The 20,090-nt window shown below is 50.0% G+C and overlaps 9 protein-coding genes across 9 annotated transcripts; 3 read left to right on the plus strand and 6 right to left on the minus strand.

Moving 5' to 3' along the window:
* The first annotated feature begins 145 nt into the window (after window positions 1–145).
* CND04940 (conserved hypothetical protein) lies at window positions 146–1,207 on the plus strand. Its single transcript, XM_570419.2, has 3 exons — window positions 146–285; window positions 340–1,019; window positions 1,080–1,207. Exons 1-3 carry the CDS (start codon window positions 168–170, stop codon window positions 1,179–1,181), a joined length of 900 nt encoding a protein of 299 aa, XP_570419.2. The 5' UTR covers window positions 146–167; the 3' UTR covers window positions 1,182–1,207.
* On the minus strand, window positions 1,172–3,071 carry CND04950 (hypothetical protein). Its single transcript, XM_570069.2, has 7 exons — window positions 2,897–3,071; window positions 2,665–2,848; window positions 2,472–2,609; window positions 2,318–2,410; window positions 2,182–2,264; window positions 1,668–2,133; window positions 1,172–1,605 (listed from the first exon to the last, which is right to left on the minus strand). Exons 1-7 carry the CDS (start codon window positions 3,015–3,017, stop codon window positions 1,209–1,211), a joined length of 1,482 nt encoding a protein of 493 aa, XP_570069.1. The 5' UTR covers window positions 3,018–3,071; the 3' UTR covers window positions 1,172–1,208.
* Window positions 3,072–3,673: 602 nt separating this feature from the next.
* CND04960 (conserved hypothetical protein) lies at window positions 3,674–6,654 on the minus strand. Its single transcript, XM_024657082.1, has 18 exons — window positions 6,136–6,654; window positions 6,069–6,081; window positions 5,971–6,016; window positions 5,861–5,914; window positions 5,767–5,812; window positions 5,670–5,712; window positions 5,593–5,620; window positions 5,440–5,533; window positions 5,284–5,378; window positions 5,174–5,226; window positions 4,984–5,124; window positions 4,826–4,932; window positions 4,756–4,761; window positions 4,623–4,696; window positions 4,490–4,574; window positions 4,381–4,438; window positions 4,233–4,329; window positions 3,674–4,180 (listed from the first exon to the last, which is right to left on the minus strand). The coding sequence occupies exons 1-18, from the start codon at window positions 6,357–6,359 to the stop codon at window positions 3,837–3,839; spliced, it is 1,608 nt and encodes a 535-aa protein (XP_024512727.1). The 5' UTR covers window positions 6,360–6,654; the 3' UTR covers window positions 3,674–3,836.
* Window positions 6,655–7,636: 982 nt separating this feature from the next.
* Window positions 7,637–10,998, minus strand: CND04970 (conserved hypothetical protein). Its single transcript, XM_024657083.1, has 5 exons — window positions 9,862–10,998; window positions 9,349–9,808; window positions 8,979–9,293; window positions 8,699–8,912; window positions 7,637–8,629 (listed from the first exon to the last, which is right to left on the minus strand). The coding sequence occupies exons 1-5, from the start codon at window positions 10,876–10,878 to the stop codon at window positions 8,041–8,043; spliced, it is 2,595 nt and encodes an 864-aa protein (XP_024512726.1). The 5' UTR covers window positions 10,879–10,998; the 3' UTR covers window positions 7,637–8,040.
* A 163-nt stretch (window positions 10,999–11,161) lies between these two features.
* On the plus strand, window positions 11,162–12,002 carry CND04980 (hypothetical protein). Its single transcript, XM_024657084.1, has 3 exons — window positions 11,162–11,478; window positions 11,541–11,668; window positions 11,708–12,002. The coding sequence occupies exons 1-2, from the start codon at window positions 11,228–11,230 to the stop codon at window positions 11,641–11,643; spliced, it is 354 nt and encodes a 117-aa protein (XP_024512608.1). The 5' UTR covers window positions 11,162–11,227; the 3' UTR covers window positions 11,644–11,668; window positions 11,708–12,002.
* Window positions 11,890–13,479, minus strand: CND04990 (conserved hypothetical protein). Its single transcript, XM_570065.2, has 7 exons — window positions 13,169–13,479; window positions 12,974–13,041; window positions 12,797–12,902; window positions 12,519–12,717; window positions 12,372–12,457; window positions 12,303–12,317; window positions 11,890–12,242 (listed from the first exon to the last, which is right to left on the minus strand). Exons 1-7 carry the CDS (start codon window positions 13,383–13,385, stop codon window positions 11,998–12,000), a joined length of 936 nt encoding a protein of 311 aa, XP_570065.1. The 5' UTR covers window positions 13,386–13,479; the 3' UTR covers window positions 11,890–11,997.
* A 185-nt stretch (window positions 13,480–13,664) lies between these two features.
* CND05000 (hypothetical protein) lies at window positions 13,665–16,287 on the minus strand. The gene is made up of 2 exons (XM_570439.2): window positions 14,114–16,287; window positions 13,665–14,030 (listed from the first exon to the last, which is right to left on the minus strand). Exons 1-2 carry the CDS (start codon window positions 16,281–16,283, stop codon window positions 13,867–13,869), a joined length of 2,334 nt encoding a protein of 777 aa, XP_570439.1. The 5' UTR covers window positions 16,284–16,287; the 3' UTR covers window positions 13,665–13,866.
* Window positions 16,288–16,428: 141 nt separating this feature from the next.
* Window positions 16,429–18,882, plus strand: CND05010 (conserved hypothetical protein). Its single transcript, XM_570421.2, has 5 exons — window positions 16,429–16,659; window positions 16,707–17,196; window positions 17,253–17,435; window positions 17,500–18,340; window positions 18,439–18,882. The coding sequence occupies exons 1-5, from the start codon at window positions 16,438–16,440 to the stop codon at window positions 18,587–18,589; spliced, it is 1,887 nt and encodes a 628-aa protein (XP_570421.1). The 5' UTR covers window positions 16,429–16,437; the 3' UTR covers window positions 18,590–18,882.
* A 371-nt stretch (window positions 18,883–19,253) lies between these two features.
* Window positions 19,254–20,075, minus strand: CND05020 (adenine phosphoribosyltransferase, putative). The gene is made up of 3 exons (XM_570064.2): window positions 19,971–20,075; window positions 19,596–19,909; window positions 19,254–19,512 (listed from the first exon to the last, which is right to left on the minus strand). Exons 1-3 carry the CDS (start codon window positions 20,028–20,030, stop codon window positions 19,350–19,352), a joined length of 537 nt encoding a protein of 178 aa, XP_570064.1. The 5' UTR covers window positions 20,031–20,075; the 3' UTR covers window positions 19,254–19,349.
* Between the last annotated feature and the right edge of the window lie 15 nt (window positions 20,076–20,090).

Raw genomic sequence — 20,090 nt, forward strand, 5'->3', positions numbered from 1 at the left:
TATACGCATAAGAGTGCGTGCGGCTGATAAGAGTGGGAAAGTGGGTGATAATCTCTTTGTGACGTCATGGATGTAAAGTGGGTGTCCGAGTAAGGGAAGGAGGGTAGTTATTATGATTATTTACGCAATTATTCTTTGGGATGAGCAGTTATAGAACTTGCACAACCATGGCCACCGCAGGCCCCAGTAGACGCCCCGATGGCAGAACGCCTGCCCAGCTTAGGCCTTTGCATCTGTCCATTGGTGAGCTCGATCGTGCAGACGGCTCGGCTCGCTTCGCTTTCGGTATGTCTCTTCTTGTATACCTCCTCCGCAGACTGCTGAACACATGCCTCGTAGGGTCAAATGCCGTCCTTGCAAGCTGCTCTGGTCCTATAGAGGTCCGCCTCCGTGAAGAACTCCCAGACAAAGCCACTTTTGAAGTAAATCATCGCCCTCTCGAGGGCGTTGGTGCAACTCCTTCCCGAGCTCTTGTCACCACCCTTGAAACTATTTTCCCTCCCATCTTATCATTAGAAAAGCACCCGAGATCCCTTGTTCAGCTTGTAGTGCAGAGCTTAGTGCCATCTACAGGTAGGGTTGTGTACGGGTCTGTCTTTGGGGCGGAAGGGGTGGGAGCAGAGCAGAACACATGGCCGGCGACGGATAAGGACGATTACGCCTATATCCCAGAAAGTAGAAAAGATGCAGCTAGGATATCTCCTGCAGCGGGGTATACTTTTACTGCTCGAGCCGCCTCTATCAACGCTTCGACATTAGCACTCCTCTCCGCGGGTACAATATCGATCTTAGCACTTCCCGTCGCTGTAGCCCTCGTGGTGACTACCAAAGGGAGAGTGATGTTGGATCCAGAAGCCGATGAGGAGAAGCAGGCAAAGGCGAGACTCGGGTTCGGCTGGGCCTGGGGTGCAGTATTTGGGACGGCCAATGAAGAGAACAATATGGGAGTTGCTGGGCAGAACGACGGTGGGGCAGAACTTGTTTGGATCGAAAGTGAAGGTAGCTTCACTAGGCAGGAAGTGAGTATTTCATATTTTTTTTTTCAAGCAAGACTTGAGCACTGATGATGAGCACCTCAGTGGTCGGAAGCGCTGCAAATGTCCAAAACGGCCTCAAAGGCAATCCTTGAATTCATTCGAATCCAACTTGACGCTCATCTTAGTTCACATCAACTCTCATAGACTTCGTATTTTAATGCATTGTGTACACTATAATGACTGCGTTTTATTCCATTCTTCTATGACCTTCCCCAATTTGAAGACCAGATTTTCCATACCCCACTGTCCAGTGATGGCGACACCTATTGGCCACCCATCGGGACCTTTACCGGCCGGAACAGACATGGCGGGCAAGCCTGCAAGTGAGGCGGGAACGTTGAGCAGATCCTGGATATAGGTCGCCTCTGTTTGATCACTGTCTTCCCCGGTAGGATTAATTTTGGGTGCTGTGCAGATTGCTGTGGGGTGAATAATGAAGTCTACCGCATCCGGTGAAGGTAAAGCCGGCGAAGGAGATAAAGGGTGGGGAATCCGGAAAATTGCTTGAAAGTCCTTTTTCAGGCAGCGACGAATGTACAGTGCTTTCAAGTACGTGTTGTTAAATTCACTTGCCGCCGATAATCAGTCAATATCGTATTGTTAGTCAGACAGTGGCAAAAAAGCTCTCACTCTGCACTTAAAACATGGGTTCCTGCCAAAATTCTCTTCTTCACCTCTATCCCAAACCCTTCGCTTCTGATCCTGATCCTTCTCTGAATCCCACTCTCTTCCGTTCTCTTTCCCACTGTCTTCTCAGCTTGCCCTGCAAACCAACTCCCGCCATATCTTCCCAGATTGCTAGACGCTTCGGCACTTGCGAGGACATAGTACGCAGGCAAAGTTTTAGGAAGAGATGGTAATGACACTGGGTGAAGAGTTGCTCCAAGCGACTGTAGGTGTGAGAGGAGAGAACGAGGTGTGTTTATGTACGGAGGAGGTAGTGAAGCTTGCCTGGGTACCCCGATGCGACAGCCAGATAGAGGGCCAGCTGTTGTAGGCAGGATAGCAAGGTGGGCCTTCAGGATGGAAAGGGCCTGGGAGCGTGAACGGGTAGATGCACATGTCATATCGTTATCATCTGGATGTGATATGACGTCTGCAAACCATGAGTAATGGAATGTGGACGAGGAGGATGAGAACTCACTGAACACTCGTTCAACGGCGTCGACTTCTCTCGCTAGTACACCAACGCAATCTAAAGAGTCGCCGTACGCTACTACGCCTCTCCTACATATCGTTAAATCCTGAAGTCAGATTAACAAAGGCAGGGAGATACATACCGGCTGATGAGCCCATATGACGGTCTAAGGCCGACCACACCACAATAACTAGCTGGCAAACGCACTGAACCACCCGTGTCTGTCCCGAGAGCTCTTCAGGGATGGAGAGGTTAGTTTCGGTGATTGAAGGACATATCAAGACATATATGCTCACGCGTAACAGCTGCCTTCTGCTACAGCAGCCGCTGATCCGCCTGAACTTCCGCCGGCTGACCGAGGTGGCTCTTCAGGTGACGGTGAAGCCGGGTTATATACCGGAGAATAATATGGGGGTAAATTGGTAGTCAACGAGCTGACGTAAATTTGATGAATAATCAATACCTGTTCAAGTCCATCTCATTACTCACCCCATACCAAACTCATCCATCTTCGTCATCCCAACTATTTGCGCCCCCGCTGCTACAAGACTCGAAACGCATGTAGCATCAAAAGGCGGCTTGTAATCTTTTAATGCCACAGAGGAGCATGTGGTAGGTGCATATGAATAAGATATATTCTCTTTAAGGGCAATAGTCATTCCTGACAGTGGGCCTAATAGGGGTTCAGATCGTAGAGACAAGAAGAAAAAACAGGACATACCGTCCGCTTTGACAGTCGGAGATGGGTCCATCCATGAGTAAGGTGTAGGAGCTGTTGCTGATGTACGTGGAACTGCTGTATGGCGTACGGCGGCTTGGTTAAAACGTATGGTTGCTCGCATGGCCGAAGAGGAGCAATTGTAGGTAATATTGAGCGTAACTGAGACTCGAAATCACATTACAGATTCACAGATTCCGTCATAACAACCTCATTCATCGATTGATACCACATCCGTCGGGCAAATATTTTGATCCCGTCCGAAGCGACAGAGGAAACGGGGGCCGATGAGTCAGATCGCCGAGTCTAAATATATTGTAACGGTGCAGCCAGCGTCCCAGCAATCGATCAAATTGAGGAATGGATCAAGCATTCGTTAAATTATTCTCCCAAAGCTTGTCCTAAAACCATCCTATATGTGGCTCGCAGATGCCCTCAAGCCTTTTGGTGACTCTTCACTCGCTACTAGTCAAAACCCGCTATACATATTCCACTCGCTGTGGTTTCTTCTTGTATTGTGGTGGTTGGCCTCTTCTACGAGGAGGAGGGAGTCTGTCGGCGGCCAACTATGAAGGAAGGCTTACCTATGCTGACCTTTTGAACTCTGTTTCTCGGTGGACTCTACTACTGAAACCGATGTTGTGCAACCCAGTTAAAGAGACACTGTCGCTGGTTTAATGATAGCTGACAGCCATTATTGGAACATCAGAAGCTTCGATGACTGAATCAATCATCAGTACTCGGTACAGGCAGGATCTGCATTGCATTATCTGCTTTACAATTGCTGAGAGTCGGATCATCATTACATCCGGAAATCCAATAATGTTGATTTTTTTTTCTCATGAGATACGTAACACCACACTATATATGTATACAAAGCTACCTACAATCTGATCTTTTCTCGATTCCTATCATAACCATTCGAAAATTCCTGCCGACCCCCTTACAACCAGTATCTAAACGCCGGGTGATCGTCGCCCAGTTCAACAACTTCAGCCCGAGTCATCCCCTCCAATCCCCACTTTTGCTGATATGCCGGGTCATCATATTCTTGAACTTCATCGGGAAGAGGAGCGGGGCCATACTTTTCATCCCTCCTCCTATTCTCCCGTTTATTCATGATGTACAAGAGAAGCGCCATAGAGCCATTCAAAAGGCAGAACGCCATAGCCGTAGCATGTCCAGGTTGGAAACGGGGGGCATCCTTGTTGCGATATGCCTGAGAGGAGACGATACCACCAGAGTTACCAGCGGAGAAGACGAGACCCATGCAGATGGCTTTCTTATCTAAATCATATATCAGCGCAATGACCCTGGCAGTGACGCGAGTGATACACACAGTGATTACCCCAAGTGTTACCGGTCCATGCAATTGTGGTGGCGATAAGAGGGCCGGCAGCGGCAGACGACACGTACACGGCAAAGTATAATGCACCCTGAATTTTACTTAATTATGCTTCTTTCCTTGGAGCAATGACTCTGCTTACAGGGTATCGAATAGGAATAGTCAAGAGAAGTAGATAGCCAATAGCACCAATAAGTGACCTGGGACACAGTCAATTCGTCTCTTCGATTCACACTAGAGCATGGTCTCACCATCCCATAAGGAAGAACCCTCGTCTTTTGAATTTATCACTGAGAAATGCAGTCGTCATTGTTGTGATGAACATCAATACATAGGCTTCGAGATCGTCAGCTTATTTCCACCAGGGACAATGTAGAGACGTACGTGGAACACTTAGAAGAAGCGATTGAGAGACAGTGAATTCACCGAGATAAGCGATGATAGTGGGAGTGAAGAGGCTAAATGATCCGTTTTAGTAAAAAAATCTGCATAAACCATCACTGATGAGTAGACATACGATCCACTATATGCAAACCGTATTCATCAGTCAATCAATCAAAAAAAATTCACCTATGAGCGGTACTCACCTGTAAAGGGGTTCCGCCGCACCGATGTACATCAACATCAGACAATATGTCTTCCAGTCCGTAAAAGCCTTCTTGACAATTCTCTTATTATAGCTTCCTTCAGAAGCCTGACCCATGTTAGCCAAAATTCTTTCCTACATGATTGATACATGGTTCACCAAACCTTGTTCAGCCTTCAGTCGCATGAGGACCATTTCTTTTTCCAAAGGTGTAAGGAACCTGGCTCGGTCTGGCCAGTCATAGATCATCCAAAAGCTAGCAACAGCTACGATGAGGGTAAGAAGGCCCTCAATAATGAACTATCAGGAATCATTAGTCATTTTCTTTGATTCGTAGTGAAAAACTTACGATCCATGACCATCCTTGTTTCCCCCCGACTCCATCCATTTTACTTAGGCCATCTACAGCATGTCAGTGTTCTGCTAGCTCTACGTTTTCTCCACTACAGCCCGACTTACACCCAAGGATGCCACCGAAAGCGCCAGCCATCACAGCACCGCCAAAGAAGAAGGCGCATCGCCTATTGATCTCGTCACGCTTATACCAACCGGTCCTTGTGGGATCAATTAGTGCCTGCTTAATCCTCTTCCAGATAATAATCGAAGAAGACTTACAAGTAAAAGTTGAGACCCGGGAACAAACCGGCTTCGAAAAGACCGAGACAAAATCGCAGAGCAAGTAACTGTCCATAATTTGTGACGAGGCCCACTGCCGTAGCGTATGCGGTCAGAACCTTGCAACAGCGAGACACAAGCAGAAAAACATACTCGTGGTCTGGAAGATGGCCCAACAGACCTATGAAACGATATCAGTAGACAGTCAGCATTAGGGTGGAAGGACTGACCATTGTGAATGGAATCCATCTTGAAGGACGGAGCTTCTTGAGCCTGGGGTAAAGTGAGTTTCAGTTCCGGCTAAGGAAGTTCCTCACAAAGGCTTACAAAAGATTGCTAGGTACTTCAAAAGCTACATAAGGAACAAAGAAGACTATCCAAAAGTTAGCAAGAGTATCGAGATCAGAACCAGGGAGCTCACTCATAGATGCGGTGGAGTATTGTAAGGAAGTAAGATTGAGTTGTTCAGTCATTCCTAGGGCCTTGTGAGCTTGCAAGTTTCGAAAGAGGTCCTAAAGAGGACGGACGCACCGACAAGCTTTGCGGCACCGACGTTGACACGATCAATGAAACTCAGCTGCCAAGCTGTTAGCATCCACCATAGCATCACATAATACCTTGAAATTCACCAAGTACAGTAATCTGGTTATGGATTTCGGTCAGTCCAGTACCCCTTGCTGATGGAAGGTTACATACGTCATCCAAGGGATCAGCTTCAAGTCCATCTTCCACAGCAGCTGCTTTTCCATGGCCTGAAATTCTTCGCGGCTCATTGCTGCGATCTGCTCTGCCGCTGCATGTTTATGATCGGGCATAGTATCTGGCATATCTGCATCGGACGTGTTGGCAACAAAGCGATTGCTGTCAACAGAGGTCCGACTGGTGGTCGCCAACAATTTCTCTGGGTCTGACCAGGACATTTTTGGTGATCGGTCTGTACGTTCTTCCCGGGAGGGCTTTGAGGTTATTAGTACCAAGGGTGTAAATATGAGTGAAGTCAATCAGGTTGGGAGGGGAGTAATGGCGAGAAATGGGGAGAGGATGCATATTATATGATGCGCGGGAGCGGGGAACCGGACTCTCATGAGAGATTAGGACCGACTCAAGTCGGAGTCTATTCTGTTAAGAATGTGACTTGTGGGATCGGCTGGGCGAGGGTGACGGAGTTGCCGGTGGATTTAAATTGCGGGGGAGAGTGATCTGATGGTCCGTGATCGGTTGTCAGACGGCGCAAACCAGAAGGCAGAAACCAGAAACTAAAATCCAGAAATGTGCACCACGCGGTCACAGAAGACGTGGGGGACCACGGGTTCCCGCATCCGTTCCTGGACTAACCCTCCATTTCATAGCAGCCGAAGAACGTACTGGGCTCGACAGAAGCCGTCGGGGCACATTGCCGCTCACTGCCGGACGGCTTGTGTTGATCCTACTGTCGGCACGGAAAACCAAGCAACCAGGAATAGACAACAAGTAGAAATAATTAATATCCTTTTCTAACCCAGCTTTTGCAATAACACGTCATATTGTTAACGACGGCGGCCGTCTCCGCCCCCGTCGCCGAAATTATTTATGTAAAGCAGCAGGAAGCATTTTGGAACATTTCTATCTCTTCTCTTCTTCTTTTGTTTTTCTATCCAGTTTTCATTCAGCAGCCAAAGTATAAGCAAGCGCCTTCGTTGCAACACATCCCACCCATAGGAGATGCAAAATTTCTTTATCCCTTGACTTTCTTTCCAGACCTCACTATCTTTTCTTCACCATACCCCACACCCATACGCATTTGCCTAGCCGCTCTCATCTCCTCACGAGAGCGTGCTTACTAGCCGTAATGGAATATCAACGCTTTAGGTCTAGACAACCTGTGTTCACTTTCCGTCTTCTTCTATTTCGAAAGTCTTGGAAGGAGGCATCAGGAAGGTGAGCCGGCGCTTCGCCGTTCCACCCTTGATAAACCAGACTATGTGGAGTATCGAGGACTAAACTGCGCTGACACATCTCTCTGTATATTCTCAAGTTTTTTACGTAGATTTCAGTCCGTATGATGTGCGCGATGGATGTGATCTATCATTTTACCGTCTTTGGTCTTTTCCCAACTTGTCCATCGTATCTCAGATTACTCATAACAGAAACATTATTTGTTTCTTCTTGTTGCAGGTTGTATTCAAAAAAAATTGGTTTGTGTGTAAGGTAAGGCATTCATTGCTCATAAACAGCTCCTGTATAGTAGTTGGCCTATAATCCATCAATGCCATCGAAAGCTATACTAACTACTACCGGTTATACACCGACTGCGATGATCAGCTTGAACCTGAACAAAAGGATGGGAGCAAAGGCCGTATGATATAGTCATTTTCGAGTGGGGGCTATTTACCAAAGCTGTCTTGACCTCCCTTAAGAGCTGTGATTGGACAGAGTGGACGGCGTCTTGCCCGGTAATGAAATAACTGCTGTGCAAAGCAATATGCAAAATCCCTATGATATGATGATATAGATTTATGATATTTTACAGCACGAAGCGTGCGTGCGTGGGTCGAATAACATTGGTGATCTTCGACAGCAAATCTCGACTCTTAAACTCGAGTCATATAATCTACAACGTATCTACAGGCCGTCTTCCTTTTTAAGTCTGACCCTGTTTCCGGCATCGAATCCTTCCTGTCCATTTCCTGATACAGGCACTCGCCCTTTTCGCCTCTCCAAAGCGCCCAGCCCACTCCCTACACCACGATGCCAGACTCTCTGCTCTTCGGCCGTGCCCAGCATGGCTATCATGGTCTCCACAAACCATTCTGCCTTTTTTATATAATGTACCACCACCGTTCCTCCTCGTTCCTCTTCATCGCCCAAGAATCTCTCTATCCTAGTCGGCCTTGAGGAGTATAGTCGATCGATCTTTTGACGAAGAGACTCTGTGGGAGAAAATGCTTGCTGGACTTTGCGACTCGATGAGGATAGCTCATCTTCATTTAATCTGGAGAGAGGAGAGCCTTCGACAAGAGCTTCTACTTGCTCGGCCGCAGACATGTCGGTGGAAAGCGGTCGGTAGGCGGTTCCGAATTTGGAGACGGTGGAATAAGCGTCGGCCGCTCCTGGCCCGCCGCGCTGGGCAAGAGTCAAAGGTGAAAGTCCAGTTTGATTTTCTACGCGGACTTGTTCGACTGTGGAAGGATACAGAAAACCGTGTGAGTAACTGTTCTCGATGTCAGCGCAAGTCGTCGAGTGCAAGAAAAGAAAGAAAAGAAAAAATCTGGACACTTACACGGTACCAGCTTTGGGGTGGTCATATATCCAACATCTGTCCGTCGACCAGACAATCTCCTCCTTTTGGGGATGCATCCCTATCCACTTGGCAACAAGCTTATCTTCCTTGCCTTTGGTGAGAGTTTTGAGCGCTGGGGAGGCAGCAATGTACTCGACCAAATCAAAAGACAGAGCATAGCATTCACCCGCCATGAATTTGTTTTTCACCAGATCTACACATTTACGTTTATTGTAAGCTTACACCATCTTTTTTCCGTACGGAGGGATGCACAACTCACAGCCCCAGTAGGTTTTCATCCTCGGCACTACCCTTAGCCTTCTCTCCAGCTCTCCAAGCATAATGAACGAATCCTCATCTGCTTTTACAACATATTGCGGCTTCTTTTCACCTCGCCAAACAGGGGCGTGCAAATTTCCTCCTTGCGCAGCTTCGATTGCCGTGCCAGAATTGGCATAGTCAGAGTCGGATCGGGGATGGGATGGATATTCCCAGTCCGGTACAGATGCATTTTCGGCAGCCCAAGAGAAAAACGCGTGCGTTTTGCCATTGTTCATATTTTCATCAATGTCCAGTAGCAGAATGTCATTGAATGCTGCAATTTGTTAGCGCGTTATTCCTCCTTTTAAACAGAGCGCCTAGGAATTCACCTTCCATTTCGAGCTGGACAGCCTTCTCATAACGTTTCCTAGGTCTTCCCATCACGAATTTGATTCTCACTCCTTCCGTCCCCTTTCGACGACTTCGCCAATGACTCGCATAGCTTTGCCGTATCATATGCCGACGCTCGAGACCGGCATCTGTGGTAAAGACACCGAGGAGTACGCCTACAGGTTCGAGCGCCGCATCAAGATCCGCTTGCGGCATGTCCGCTGTCCATAGCGGAGATGTATGGGGTTTGTAAGGCCATGCGGGGTGATCAGGAGAGAGAGGTGAGAGGGTGAGTTTGGTATGAGGCTGGTCGGAGGGGTATTGCAGAGAATAGAGAGATGGGTAGGTGGTCGTGCAGTATTGACGCCATGGTAATGCTTCTTTATCTGGGTTGAGGATGTGCTTTATGGTAAACGTTAGTGTGATTGCAAAGACTGCAAAGAAGATAAGGAAGAGGCTCTGCGACGAGTTAGCGGTGTTGCAATAGGCAAGAAGAAAAAAGATGAACGCACAATGCTCCACGGTTCTGTGGGTATAAAGGCTATAACCCTGGCTAGCCATTTTGACCCAAGGATCTTTACATCTCCTCTTCGCCTTACCCCTTGACCCATCAATCTCTCCCTCTCTCGATCGCTCCTCTTGCTCAGCCCTCCTCGTTTCGGCAGTTCAGGCTTAGACTGCACCCCAAGCCATTCAAAGATCCATCCCCACCGTCTCGTCCCAGTCAACCTCCCCGAGCTGAGTCGCATGATGCGGGGTGCTGTAGGCGCATTTATCTTTGGGGATATGGACCCTGCTGCGCGAGAAAACCATGAACGGGGATGGTACGACGGTCCGGCCGCTGAGCCATAGGGACCTGTATCATCGTCTTCGGCTGAGCTCCTGCTGGCCGATCGGCCTGCCGGCCAAACACGGGACGAGGACGTCGAGATTGAAGTCCTCGGACTGGAGCTCGAGCCGGGCGCAGACGAAGACGCGGGAACGATGCCAGTAGAGACTGTGATCTGTTCGGCGCTGCTGTCCACTCTGGGCGCAGGACGAGGGGACGGCGCGCGCGAGACGGAGGGCGTGACGAACGGCGAGGACGCGACGGAGAGAGGAAGGATGTTGTTTGGGTCTCGGGGAAGCGGGTGGAGACTGGAAGCGGCAGGGAGAAGCGGCGGCGTGAGGTCGATCGGATGGGCGACCGGGGTGGTCTCGTGCTCGCTCACGTCGGGCGCGGGGGAGGACGAAGGTTCACCGTGCTTTGTCCAGCCGTTCATCCTCCAGTCCGAGGCGGTGCTGTTTTTCGGTGCGAGCCGTGGCTGGTGGTCTAGCGATGCGGCGCGGGACTTTGGCGAGGAGACGGAGTGGCGCCTGCGTGTGATGCCGATGTGGCCGTTCTCGTTGGTGGGCGTGAGGGGGGTGTATGCGTCGGTGGAGGTGGAGTGCGAGAAGGAGCGCTCGGGCAGTTTGATCGAAAGGGCGTGGCGCACGGGCGGCAGCGGAGGGCTCGTCGCGGGGGCGTTTGAGGCGGCGTGGAAAGGCATCGCGGGCGAGCCAAGACCGGGCGGGAGGAGGGCGTGCAAGAAACACAGAAGCCAAATCAGATCCCGTGCCAGGCGAGAGGGCAGCGCTGCGATCTTGCCCTGCGTCCGCTGCGATCGGTGTTTCCTTGCGCCCCGCGTGCGCCCTCTGCGCCCGCGCCCCACGCTACCGCGCACTGACCGCTGCCCGCCCAGGCAGCGTGCGCCCTGTACATGTCGCTCCCCACGGCCCGCACCATACGCATTGTTTACTGCGCAAAATTTTGCTTCCTTCAGTCACCGTGCCTGTGATCTCATCGCTTCCAATCTTAGCAGCTAAAGTAATCAGCGCATCAACCTTCCATCCCCTGCCATGTCCAGGACGCCGCCGTCCTCTCCCATACGGCCTCTCTCGCCCCTCAGCCCCATATCCCCATGGCCGTCCGTGCCGTCTGCAGACGAGTGTGCGAATTCCGCCTCTGACACGCACGGCGAAGTCCTTCCCAACGCCACAGACGTCTACGCGAGTATCGCCATCCTGGGAACTTATTTGTCCTTCGGGCTATACCTGTTCTGGGCCGTCGTTCCCCCCAATTGGGAATGGACAGGATGGCTCCCAGACAGGTAAGTGGCTTGGCATGGTGCTGGACTCAGGGTGCTTGACTTGAACTGATTTCCATGCACAGAGAATGGACTGTTATTGTGCCTTGCTGGCTGATGGTGGTCGTCCTCCTCGTCTACTGGACGTATGCGGCCCTGATCATCTACAATGCCCCGCCATCTGAATAACGTTGGATTGTCTGTTGCATTGCGAGTGAGTGTAGCGTATCAGGGCCAAATAGCTGAAATGCAGTCTTCGTCTTCAGACCATGCTCTTTGGAATGCTGGGACGGTAGATTGCGGATCACCCACGGGAGATACGGTCTAAAGTCACAAAGACCTTGCATCTCTGGAAATGCGTGTGGATCCCGGTACGAAAGTATCAGCTACTGTCTCGCTTCCTTCCATCTCTGGCGAACTGCAGGGGGAAACATAATGATGAAAGCCTCGAGTTGTCATCCTCAAAAGTAATTATTGCATTGATATCATTGCATTGGAATGTTTCAATCTCTTTTATACCTGCATGCATCCACCAATTAGTCATCAACGAGACTGCCCATCCAATAAGCCCCTCCTCTCCTCCTCTGTCCCTCTCTCTTTGCGACCCCAAAACGTAATCTTCTTCAACCCGTCCCAAATCCTTTCCCCAACCGCATCTCTCCATCTGTATAACAGTGGAGCCTTTGAGTGCAGTTTGTCAGGGCGCAGGCGGGCACGAGAGTCAACAAGGGTGGCGAGGCAGAAAAAGAGGGCAAGGAGTGTGCAGAGCGCCGAGGACGCCGAAATCACTGTGAAAGGTTAGTTTAGGCAGATGTGGGCGTCTCGAGTAAACTGAATGGGCTACGAACTGAACATGATGATCACTACATTGAAGGTTAGCTGGATGCACCATCGCATCGGAAAAAGCAGTCACTCACTTTGCAATCTCGCAGCCTGTTCGACCGATTTCCCACCAACGATCGCACCGGTCATCATACCAGGCAAGCTCACCAATCCAATAACACTACCAGTCCACATTGTGCTTAGCATTTTTTTTTCACTAATATGTAGCAGCTAGACCTTACCTGAGCTGGTTCACAGTGGGTAACAATGCCATCTTGAGAGCCTCCACAGCCACCGGTTGGCAAGCTTCGAATCTGCTCGCGCCCATCGCTAGGTAGGTCTCTATTCGGTCCTTATTCTCTGCAAACTCTTTGTGGACACTGTTGACGGCCAGACCAACGGCGGAGATGGCATTACCGAGAATCATACCAATGATGGGGACTGTATAGATCAAGATCAGCCGTGTTGAATCCCCCCCCCCCCGCCCAACATAGAAGGCGGATAGACAAAATGCACGTACTGTATTGATCTGGTTTCCAGAACGGATGTTGCGCCATGGCAAAATTAGTACCGAGTATAGAGACTGGGACTGTACCGCTCATCATTGCCGCAAGGATGAGTGGGAACTACCGTACAGTTGTGTCCACTATAAGCCTCTACATCACGCCGGTTTCCTGATACGTAGGATTTGACGTACCATGTTCGAGAATCGTCTTTTGGCCTTGTTATACGTGGCCTCGGTAGCAGCCAGGACATTGAGCAGAACTAGAAAAGGAAAAAGACATTCGTTTCTTCAGCGTTATCCTTCTCCACCGTACCCGACTTTTTTTTTGATTTCGGCTTGCAAGGGAAAAACGTTCCCCCCGTGACCCATTTGACTTGATCAACTCACCGGCAATACCAACGACCCCCCAGATATTATTACTTGCAAATACCTTGTCCAACACCAACCCCATAACGGACAGCTGGATTATACATCTCACAGCAGCGATTAGAAGAGAGCTGGCGATGCCGAGGCCGAGGACGATGGAGAGGACCGAATCGAATATGACAAAGAGAAGGCCTATAAAGACATTTGTCCATGTTAGGTGGGGCGAAGAGTCTATCATGGTGGTATCTTGCTTCTTGCTTCTTGGAGAAGGATTAAAAGAAAGTGAAAGGCGTTTAAAGTTTCCGACTGCAATAATAATCTCGTAGCGTAGAGTGTTCCGCTTTGCCTCGCTCATCTCGCATCTCACGTCTCGTTTCTATGACGTCGTTTGGACTTGACTCACCTCCACTTTATGCTAGGAGGATGATTATCATTCATCATAAAGAGGAGGAGTAATAAAAGAAGAGAGATGGAAGAAAACTATTGCTAAACCAATAGAGAGAACTGGCAAAGGATTCAGTCACTACATGCATATACATACTGCCCATTCCAAACCCCAGTTCTATGGCGAGAAATAATATAATTATTAATCCACCCCTGTCTTTCCACAAGTTATTACTCCTGTTTGAGACAATAATGGACACTGGAGGATATAAATAGCAGGGAAACAGAGAGGCTGATAAGTGACAGCCTTCAACAAGAGTATTATATTTACACAGTTAAATCTGCGACGGTTCTATAGTCGCCTCCCGACAGGGACATCCTCCCCCTCGAGAATTCCCCCAACCCGCCGTACCGGGCCACAGATGGAGGTTTACTTGATAACACTCTTTCATCGACACCCTACGGTTTGAAAGCCCCATATCCCGTCGGGTCCTAGAGTCTTTTTACACCAAAAAAAAGTTGATCAGCCCTCCCGCGACATTGTATATTTGCACCCAATTTCGGACTCTGTAAAAGCCTTACCTTGTTCTTCGTCTTGATCTTCTTCGTGTTCCTCATCCACATTGCCTTCCAGCAGCTCTTCATCCCTTCTTTCACTCTCCCCGACCATCGAATCCCCTCCACTTCTTCTTACATCTGCGACGGCCGCCTCTCGTTCAGGAGTGGACCCCCGTTCTGTCGCTCCCACTTCGAAAACGAACACATCCAGACCTATACCGTCGTCACCCAAATCGTGGTGCTGACGCCGCTCCCTGTCATTGCTGTCAACAGTCTCTGACTGAATAACCCAATGTCTACGCTCTAATTCGCCTGCTAGAGCATTATGAAGCGTTTCCATCGCACCCTGGAACGAGGTATCAGTGTTCCAGGGGTCAGTCGGATCGGTGGGATCAAGCTGAAGCGTATTATTGACAGTTGGCGCCAGTCGGGTACGCGGGCTACTTGCTGTACCATCTCTACGTCGAGGATCCTGATCTACATCCGAATCTCGCGTGAGAGGCGCCCGAATTCCACTTGAGACAGTGGTATCGACTGACGCAACGGGCGATTCTGCGGTGCCCATCCCCGGAGCCGGTGGAGCACCACCTCGCACAGTACGCATATCCCGCCTTAATTGATTAACCTGCCTCAGACTTGCCCTGGCATTTCTAATACGCTCCATGCGTTCTTCAAACGCAGTGTCATCCTGATTCCGAGTATTTCGGGGCGGCAAAGTGTATTGATTAAAAAGCGATGATGGTGTGGCGTCGAGACCTGGCGGTTGAGCCCCCGTCCTCTCAGCAAGGGCTGATCTTGCATTATCATGACGAGATGAATCGACATCGTCCGTGACTGAGCTTGAAGCTGCTGCGTGCGATTCTGCCCTCAATGGCCCCTGCTGATCCTCTACTCTTCTATCGGGGGGAGAGTGTGTTCTTTCCAGATGCTCGGGACGAATCTCATCGAAAAACAAGGTAAAACGTTCGGGCGCCGAACGAAAATTCGACTGCCGAGTTATTTCGTTAAATCGGCGAAGCTCACGCATATCGGGAAGGATACCAGGCCGAGGTAATTGGGGCTGACGCTGAGGTTGAGAATTGTTCATACGCTGATGGACCGTGCGTCCACGGCGTGTCAGGCTGTCATCTGCAGCATTGCCGCCGTTATTAACGTCTCTTATGCGGACACTCGAGGACGAACCGCCGACAAAGGGGATTGGAGATCCTAGAGGGGAATCGAATAGAGAACGGAAATCAAATTCGCGGTTATCCGAATCCCTAGGAAGAGCTGTTACACCTCTGGTTGAAGGACCATCTCCGAGCGGGTCAAATGTTTCTGAAGATGGACTGTCCATCGCACTGCTCTCTCGCTGTACATCCGAGACAATCTCCGATAGAGGATTGTGTTCCCGAGAGCCAGTATTGCGCCCTGCACCTCCAGACCCAAGATGATTCTGGTCAGATGCACGAATGGTCGACGCAGGGGATGATGCGCGACGAGGACTGACATTATTGGAGGCTACCCTTTCGGGATCAGGGTAGGCAGAGCGACTGTTCGTGGGCGCTAAACCACGCGGACGATTATAGGGCCTTGGTGTACTCTGACGGACAATGTTGCTCGTCTGACGGCTGGAAACGTTGCTGCTGTTATTTGCTGCAGCGCTGCTCAAGTTGGGCCTCTGAGAAACCAGGTGCGTGCTGAGAGCGTCAAGGCGTCGCATCCCATTTTCGATCTGAGCCTGATCTTGCCTGATAGAGTCGATGAATGTCAACATGGCTTGGCCACCACTGACATTATCGTTATTCGCACTCTCGGGAATCCTATCTGCAGGCTCCTGACCAAGAACAGCCGGCAGTGCACGTCCGTCACTGGCTTCAGCACGCTCACGAAGCTCTCTAGCGGTCTGTCTCAGCCTCATGATCCGATTTTCCACTGTCTGCGCCCTGAGAACCCATGGATCAGCCTGCAGGCGCGTTTCCACGGGCTGTTCTCCCGGGCCATTTCCTGCAGCGTGCGGGGCAGTTGCGGGCGCACGACCCGGAGTGCCGAGTGCCGCCTGTTGTGGGAGGGTGGACAAGGCTGCCCTTGCGTGGACACGGAGGATGGTGGCGTCGAGGCGGTCGAGGGTGTGTGTGAGGGATGTCCTGAGGTTGCGCAGGGAGGCGAGGAGGAGGTGTGCGCTCTGTGGTGTGAGGTCGTCGGCGGGGGGCATCGCGGAGAGGCTGTTGCTCCGCCAAAAACCCACCGCAAAAACAATAATATGACGCGATACTCCACTTTGGATTACGTAACATCGCAGACCCGCGGCTGTTTTTGTGGTAAACACTGGCACCGGGAAACAAACAACTCTGACACTGCACTTCGCCATGCCGTCCTCCGTTCCCGACTCCAGCTCCCGCCACCAGAGCATGTTCATCGGGACAAGCCCGGCCTCGACTGCAGGGCACCACGCAAGCGCAGTCACCCTTGGAGCAGGCATCTTTGCACGCCGCAGGGACAGCCACAGCGAAGCGGGCGACGCAGACTTTGATCCTGAACGAAGCTTGGGAAGGCTGGTAGACGAGCTGGGTAGAGTAATGGGCAGCGATGTATGTCGCACTCTGTTTCATGCTTATAACGCTGACTTTCTCTCCAGAAACTTCCAAGCCGGCCTTCTTCTCCCTTTTCACCCACGAGGACGCCTACTCCCTTGGGATCCAATCCCCTTGACCTTTCTTTTACGCTTGCACGTTCTACACCGCTCCCAAGCCCTCCGCCTAGTGACGGGGAGCCTGAAATCAACGATACTCCCAAACCAAGACCACGACATCCAAGCGGGATTCCTGCACACACCTCGAAGAATGAAAAGAGCGCAAGAGGAAATAGACCACTTGGCGAGAGCAGGCACGGCAATACGGCTACGAAGCCTGGTGCAACTGGAGCTTTCCAACCCACAACTGCTTCCAAAGACCGCCTCCGATCTCTTCGAGCCGAACACTCCAAGCCGCGGTCGGTAAGCGCCCCTGTACGAGGCGACAGGACATTGGGCGATATCACGGGCTTGAGCGATTTGCTCAACACACCCGCTAAACCTGGAGAGTTTGGCTCGCTGGGAAAAGATGAGAGTGTGGGAGGGATTCCAGCAGGTGAGTTTGCTTTGACTACAGACCATGGATACGTCGGATCAGCTGACCGCCACTAGCGGATATTCCGGCAACCTTGGAAAAGCTAAATCAGCGGCTGAAAGCCCTTGACATTGAAAACTCTACATCTCGACGAAGGGTCCGCGAACTAGAAGAGGAGCTTGCTCGTGCAAAAAAAGAACTGGCCGAAACGTTGAACAATGGGGAGAGGAACCTGGCAGAAATCCAAAAGGAGAAAGCAGGTAAGCAGTGTTACTGCAGCTGATGTCGACCAACAAAATCACTCATTGTAACACACATACATAGCTTTAGAAGAGCTGGTGACTTCCACTCGTAAACATCTGTCTCGTCTGACACTCGATTTGGAAAGTCAGAAATCCCTTGTTGCAAAACTCAAAGCCACACCCGCTCCTCCGCCTACCCACTCGTCGTCCACTTCCGCCCACCTCTCTTCGCTCCGCTCCGAGATTGATAACCTTTCCAAACAGATATCTGCTCTTCATTCTATCGTCGAACAAGGTCTTGAAGCACGCAAGCGAGCGAGAGGAGAACCGACACTGCAGATGGAAAGAGAGGAGATGGAGAGGATAGTAAGGCAGGTCGCCCGAGAGGCAACCCTTGAATCAGACCGTCATGTTGAGGACGGGCGCAAGGATGGCAAGAGCCGACAGAAAGAAACGCAGCAGTCCCCCCGCCCTTCCAGGTTAAGCCAAGGTCTTCACGCTGCCGCGAGTAGTATCGACAGCCTTCAACCGCCTACCCAACAAACGCCTTTTTCTTTCCCCAAACCGTACGACCCCTCGGATAACCTTACGTACTCTCCCACACCCACGGCCAAGGCACACTCGCGTCAACCATCAAGTGTCCTGTCCAAGCCAGAATCTGATCCTTCTTTCAGAAAGAAAACGGATCAAAAAGACAGGAAACATGCACAGGAGAAGAACGTAGAGCAAACCCCAGGAAAAAATGGGTCCCATAACATCTTTGAAAAAGATCTTGGACAGGATTTTTTCATTTTTGACGAAGGCAACGAATATCCCAAAGCCGAAAAGGAGGCTAAGCAACAGCAAGAAGAAACTAAGAAGGGAAAAAACAAACTTGAAAAGGTTCTCAATGAACTCGAAATTGACTTTACACAATTGAAATTGTCAGTATCATAAACTCATTAGGACTTTGTTTTGAGGTTTTGCGAAAAGTTGCAAGGCTGACCACTGTGTTTAACTCTCTATATTTTTTAAAACACAGAGTATATGCCGATTTGGCCGACAGATACAAGGAACTCGACCCTGCGTCCGATGTGGTCCAACGACATAAAGTTGCGAGCAGGTTGAAGGAGGTCATAAAGGTTTTAGAGAAGAAAGCGGATCAGATTGATGATTTGAAGAGTCTTTTATAAGGCTCATGTCGAAAGTGAGATCATCATCGTCACGTAGAAAACGAAGAGAATCACTGCAAAGGGGGGTTGCTATCGGCAAACAGCCTCAACCTACGACACATTATACATTCATTAATATGTAGTGTAGATAAATGGGCTTCGAAGCTTGTTGATATTATATGGTTTTCGGCCACATGTGGCTGTTACTAAGTGTAAAGTGGTAATAATTAATTATTACTACAAGATTACGCGTCTACTATTACTACGTACCTTGCTATCACTTATTAATTACTGCCTTCTTGAAGCGTGATGCATATATTTACAGTCATGCGCGTCTTCAGATCTCAACATGAACCGTACGTGCAGCATATATCCATCGGCGGGGTTTCCGGCTTGGCTCTCTTCTATAGCCATCTAGCGTTGAAGATCCGGAAGTCAACCCAAAAAAAGCTCCTACTAGTGGTGAATATACCCAATTTTTTTTTTGGATCTTAACCGTTCCGCGCGGTGGTGTCGGTAGTCGGTGGATCGATGGTAGATCTTGATAAGACGATGATTGGAACAGATATAAAAAGGCTAAAAGCCTTGATTGCATGTTGTGTCTTTGGAATGAGTAGACAGCAAAGCACGCGTCAGCGGCGGGATCTTCATTTTTGTCATGCGTCACAGCCAAAAAGCCTCTGAAAGGAATGTACGGTATTATGTGCCACCCAAAGAGCTACATGTACAAGATTATCCGGCTCCCATCTATAGTCTATGTAACTAGAACACTCTTGACTTTTTAGTCCTCGGCTTCGATCATGGAGTAGACCGGGGCATCAAGCTTTTCATGACCTTTGAGGAAGGGCAAGCCGACGATGAAGAGGTATTCAAGGGTTTCGCCTCCAGATTTCTTGACAAGCTCTCCAGCAGCGGCTGCTGATCCACCGGTTGCAATCAAGTCACTGGCAAGGGTTTGGTCAGCTCCTGCCTATATGTATACGTATATATACGTATATATATTTCAGGTAGATAAAAAGTGACATACTCGATGATGATGAATTTTTGTCCGGGGGTAACAGCATCAGACTGCATCTCAAACTGGTCCACTCCGTACTCCTTCTCATACGTTACAACCTCGACAGAACCAGGCAACTTGCCGGCCTTTCTCACAGGGACAAAAGCAGCACCCAAACGCATAGCGATGACGGGACCGAGGAGGAAGCCTCGGGCATCAAGACCCACGATGACATCGGGCTTCACTTTGTGGGTGTTGAAGATGTGAGACACGAAATGAGTAATGAGGGTCTCAAAGGCGATAGGGTCGCGAAGGATGGGGAAGATGTCAAGGAAGGTGATGCCCTGTTGACAGCGGTAGAGTGAGCAAGTAGCGGGAAAGAAAGGAGAAATAAAGTCGACTGACCTTCTTGGGGAAGTCGGGGTGGACACCGAGAAGAGACTTGATGTACGCTACGTCAGACATGGTAGAAATGATGTGTGGAAGAATTGAAGGATGCGATGGAGAATAGATGATACACGTGTA

This window comes from Cryptococcus neoformans (assembly GCF_000091045.1).
Source record: "Cryptococcus neoformans var. neoformans JEC21 chromosome 4 sequence".
Classification (NCBI taxonomy): Eukaryota; Fungi; Basidiomycota; class Tremellomycetes; order Tremellales; family Cryptococcaceae; genus Cryptococcus; species Cryptococcus deneoformans.